The 5,318-nt window shown below is 38.3% G+C and overlaps 1 protein-coding gene across 1 annotated transcript; it reads right to left on the minus strand.

Moving 5' to 3' along the window:
- Positions 1-520: 520 nt before the first annotated feature.
- Positions 521-5,071, minus strand: LOC110940138 (E3 ubiquitin-protein ligase RFI2). The gene is made up of 6 exons (XM_022181699.2): positions 4,400-5,071; positions 2,824-2,996; positions 2,492-2,541; positions 1,794-1,819; positions 1,282-1,720; positions 521-1,202 (listed from the first exon to the last, which is right to left on the minus strand). Exons 1-6 carry the CDS (start codon positions 4,569-4,571, stop codon positions 758-760), a joined length of 1,305 nt encoding a protein of 434 aa, XP_022037391.1. The 5' UTR covers positions 4,572-5,071; the 3' UTR covers positions 521-757.
- Positions 5,072-5,318: the final 247 nt, after the last annotated feature.

Here is a 5,318-nt window from a genome sequence, read left to right on the forward strand (position 1 = left end):
TATATCCGTATGTTTTGAGAATAATAAACTGGTTGACTTGTTTTGAAGATTATTGTTACCGTTTTTGACTCTTCTGTATTTCCGATCCAATCTGGTTTGCGTGAGTAATATCGCATCAGAATTTGTAGACATTCATGAACTTCTATGCATGTCACAAAACAAGGATACATGTGTTGAAAAATCTACTCTTAGGGAAGCCACAATGCATCATGCATTATCTTCTACTGGTCTTTCCTTCCTATATTTACGGTGAAGCCATTTAAAAAATATTCTACTTTTGCAGTTCTATCTAGAAGTTGTACTTCCTAGGCTTGAACTAGTCATCACTAGAGCTGGCAAAACGAATCGGTTGGCTGGGTCACATCCCCTTGGTTTTGTCAAATCTTCATGCTAAAAACTTAAGCTTGACTAGAAAGCTAAAAGATTTATATGAACTATTAAAATGTATTTTTGATTACCTAACTGGTTTCAAGTACATGTAATAGAACAAGAAACTATCTTAAAACATATTACTTTCTAGTTAGTTTAATCATGTTTCAACACAATTAAGGTTATTATGTATTTCCAAGCCAACATCCATGACACAAACCAATCAACAAAGCAGCAAATGGACTCATTTCAAGGCCATTCAACAGTATCAAGCCTGAAACCAACTGTTAACACTTACATTCTTAAAAACACTTCACCAAATAAGTTTTCTCATCATACTCGTTGGTTCATGATATGAAAAGCAGCCGAATAAAACCTTCTTTTTAACTTACGACCGATAACGACCTTGAGACTGAGTCCTCTCCGACCCATGCCTCACTCGAAAGACCCCACCAGACCCACCACCACCATTCTGGTGAAAACCCCACGCTGGCCCTAGGTGTTGGTCTCTTTCCCATGTATGGTGGAATGGATTCGCCATCGAGCTTTCTGCTTCCTGAAAGCCACTTCTAGTAGTTGATGACACGGATGTTGGGAGGTAATAGATGCCACCTCCATGAATCGGGTCTGAAGATGAGCCCACTTGACCCATCTGGGCCTGGCTGTTGGATCTTCGTGATCCAGATAGCATAGGCGCACGTAAGCCCGGTAAACCACTGGGTTGTTGAAAATAGGCCTGAAGGGCCTGAGCCCGCTCACGAGCCCGTGCGGCACTCCCGGGATGAGGATGAATCATTGACGACCCAACCGAGCTGGGAACTCTTGCGGCAGAACTACACAAAGTACGCAAAACATCGCGATAATATAAGGAGATACAGTATAAGGTTTAAAAGACAGCCAGGTGTGTTTTACCTTTGGCCAACAAGAAACGGATGCGTGTAAGTGGCTGATCTAGGAACATCAGCATTATTCCTAACCGGTCTTCGCGGCATGACAGGTGGCATGGAGGGTTGATCCGCACTACCGACGCCTACACGGTTATTTGACGGAGGAAAGAGGGCGGAGGGATAGCGGACATCCATGGTGGGCAAAGCATAAGAATTTGGCATATCACTGGATGCTGCTTGGCTGCTGTTCCAGTGATTATTATTATTAATATTATTACTATTATTATTGTTGTTATTATTGTAGGTAGGTGTAGGACCATCAGCAACACTTGCACTGGAAGTTGAGGATGACGAAGACGGGTGAACCGGTTGAACATATGCAAAATATGGACATAGATGAGCAGCAGATGATACCGTTGCTGCATGTTCGGTAAAAATTGCATGCGGTCCAAGAAGATCATGGTCTGGGGAAATAAACAATAATTAAACAAGTCCCTTTAGAACGTTACTAGTAAATTTTGAGTGAAAAAAACTTACACGCAGTTGTCGGGAATTCCCCATCACTGCAAAATAAAAAGAAAATGAAATAAAAATGAGCAGTCTAACAAAAAGATAGAAAAACAGTAGAAAACATAATTCAATCAAGTTTTCTTTCATTCTTTATGACCAAAATAAGAAGCAGAGCATGATATTAATATGGTCATAAGAAGCAAAATGAAGACAATAAAATAAAAGCAGGATAACGGAACAAAGCGTACATGCTATTTGAAGATATTACGATAAACGATTTCCACAAAAATGAAAATAAACACCAGTCAAAGAACCGACAATTTCACTCGAGAAGGGGGGTATTAGACCTTGTAAAATGCAATTTCTTTTTTTTTTAATCCTATATTTGTTGAAAAAAATTCGAACACATTATAATTTTCGATCAACAATTAACCACGCACAGAGATTGCTGGTTCAATTTGGTTGCTAACCATGCATTTTGTGTATTATATTTTCTTGAAAGTTAATGAGAACCCGCTAACTTGCAGGCCTAGTTTAAACAGCACAAATCGTTGTCACCTTAAACAAGAATAATAATACACGTCAAACTGAGTTCACTTTACAGTTTAATGATTTTTATAAGCACATAAGCAGCAAAAGTTAAAGCAATTGAATCTGAGGTTTAAAAGGCAGATGGAGATGATAAATAGAAACAGAGGTGATATATAGAAGGGTCATGTGCTTACTCAAAAGAAGCAGCAATCCGAGTAAATCCACTAAAGGGGCACCACATTGACTGCAAATAAAAAAAATATACGTGTAAAGCAATCAGATGCCAAAAAGTTGAGCGTCCCACACGCTTCACTTAACAACCTAAGTACTTCGATAAACTAAAATGGGGAATAACCAGAGTTTCCTCAAAGTTTCTTGAGGAGAAGAAGTTAACTTACTAATATCCTATTAATCACAGTATCCAAACAATGACAACAACTGTTTATAAAGTAACTTTACCATAATAATAACTGCCAGTTGAAACTGAGAGAAAGGACTATTAAGCTATAAAAGAGATGCATCTTACAGTGGTTTCGGTATAGCTTAGATCGTAGAGATCTTCATCGTGGGCCCAGTCATCCATGCTGAACTCAGGATACGATCTAGAACCATTCGCAAAAAGCCACTGGCCTTTCTCAACTTTCCTGCAGTTGGGGCATTGCATCACTCCCTTCGCATTAAATGCAGAACCAATGCAATCTGTACGCGAATAAAAGAAAGAAGCCATATATGACACTAAATTAGAAAGATCTATACAATAGAGATTCATCTAATCAGAAGTTGCTATATGAATTTAACAAATCATGGATCATATTTAATCTTGAAAAAAGTGCTAACTTTTGGTAATCAAATCCTTAGCTGTGATCCTGTCCTGTGTTAATGTTTACAGTTGTGATGTATATGCAAAAACAACCATGTATATATGAATATGATACGGTTGATGGCTCGTGTTCCTAACAAAAAGACATGATAAAACACACCTATAACCTAACACTCATAACTCTATCTGCTTACATTACCTAAAGTCTTTCATGTACCGCATACAATGCTGCAGAAATAAATGTATAGTACTTGTTCAGTATTTTCCATACGCGAAGCCAGCACCTACCTGTAGCATGTTAATACTTTTACCCCTATCGTATTCGGTTAGCAGAAATATTTTCTAACACCTTATCAGTAGAAAGAATACCCCTAGCTTCTTTGGATACCAGTTAAGTTCACACTTCAATTCGATACCAAAATTCAATCTAATATGCACATAAATTGACGCTTAAATTTCTGACTTTAGACCCATAACTTCACACCAACCAACGCACATCGTCATTTGTCGGTTTTCAGATTTGCACCACATTTGTATTGAAAACTATACGCTAAGCTTCCATGTATAGGCCTTCTAAGTTGTAACCTAGCAAACACATGCAAACTCAATGAAATAGCATTAACGTTATCACGCTTCGGCAAACGATAGTTAACTACTAGCAAAAAGAAAAATGCTTTTCTCTGTTCGGTTTATTCATCATCATCATCATACTTAGTAAATCCCACCAATAGCAATCCAAAGGTAGGGTCTGAGAGGGTAAGATGTAGACAGCCTTACCTCTACCCTGTAGGAATAGAGAGGCTGCTTCCAGTGAGACCCCCGGATTGATAGTAGTTTTGCATCAAGCCTTGGACATAAGGCACATAACACTCAGCAATCGGGACAAAGACCGATTAGTGCATGTACCATTTTCTCCGTTCGGTTTATTCAAACCCTCAATATGAATCAAACTCAACAATTAAAGTGAGAACCTAAAGATCTCACAACCAACACCAAATTTTCCACACAACAAGATCTTGCATACACTGGCTATACACAGAAACCGATGAGGCTACCCGCCTACCCTTTGATGTATTAGATATCATCCGCCACAAGGGTTTAGTTAGTGTGTACAGATCAAACACAAGCTAATGCTACAACTACTTGCAGATCACATGATTCCCATAATTACAAACCAATCAATAACATGTAACCAATCATGCCCCAACAATCCATATCCTATAACATCAAAATCAATTGAATTAACATTAACAGCCAACAGATTACAATAAAATCAACTGACCTAAATGAAACCGATGCCCGCATTGAAGCTTCGCCCACGCCCGATCCCCGCTATCATCGACAACAACCTCGAGGCAAATCGAGCACGAAACCGATGCAGCAGCAGCAGCAGCACCTTTACCTCCCTTAAGATCATCCTGATCCTCAACAAGATCGGCAGCCTGAAGCCCCATACAATCTCAACAAGACAAACCCTAACCCTAACCTATATAACAATTATAAGTTTATGACTTGAAGAACAAACAAAATCTCCTCAAATTCCTTACTTGACCGACAACAAAATCAGGAATCCCCTTTTTAGGGGGCTCTGTAGCTTTAATTATTAATGGATTAATCGGAAATAAAAAGCATAAGGAAGGAGGGGATTGTGAGGTAGCGAATATTGTTTTGTAATTAGGGTTTGGGGGTGAAATCGATGATTGTTATTGTTGTTTTGTATGAAATGAGATGAGATGAGATGAGAAGAGATGAATTAGCGCGTTTTCTCTCTCATGGTAGTCGCTAGTTTTACGGCCCTTGGATTTGGTCCGTACCAGATGGATAGATAGATATTTTATTTATCTGTTGATAATATAATATGTCTGTTCAGGAGAGGAGATGATGGATGACGTAACTTGGGTTTAGATGAGAAGACATAACACGTTAACTCCAACTCCCAACCTCTACGATACTCATTAAAGTTGCCAAGTGGGTAATAACATTATTTTTGTGAGAGGTGTTGGGTTCAATGACTTCAATCCTATGTAAAGATGATTTATTTATAAATATAAAAATTCAAGAGAGTAACATTAGTCATTCAAAAAAAAAAGTTAAAGTTATTGGAAACATACAAAAGTAATTTTATTGAAGTTTAAGAGGGTGTTTGGCAACTTTTCAATGGATAAGTGTTGAATTAATAAGAGGTCTAAACCACTAAGTGC

This window comes from Helianthus annuus, chromosome 6 (genome assembly GCF_002127325.2).
Source record: "Helianthus annuus cultivar XRQ/B chromosome 6, HanXRQr2.0-SUNRISE, whole genome shotgun sequence".
NCBI classification, from domain to species: domain Eukaryota; kingdom Viridiplantae; phylum Streptophyta; class Magnoliopsida; order Asterales; family Asteraceae; genus Helianthus; species Helianthus annuus.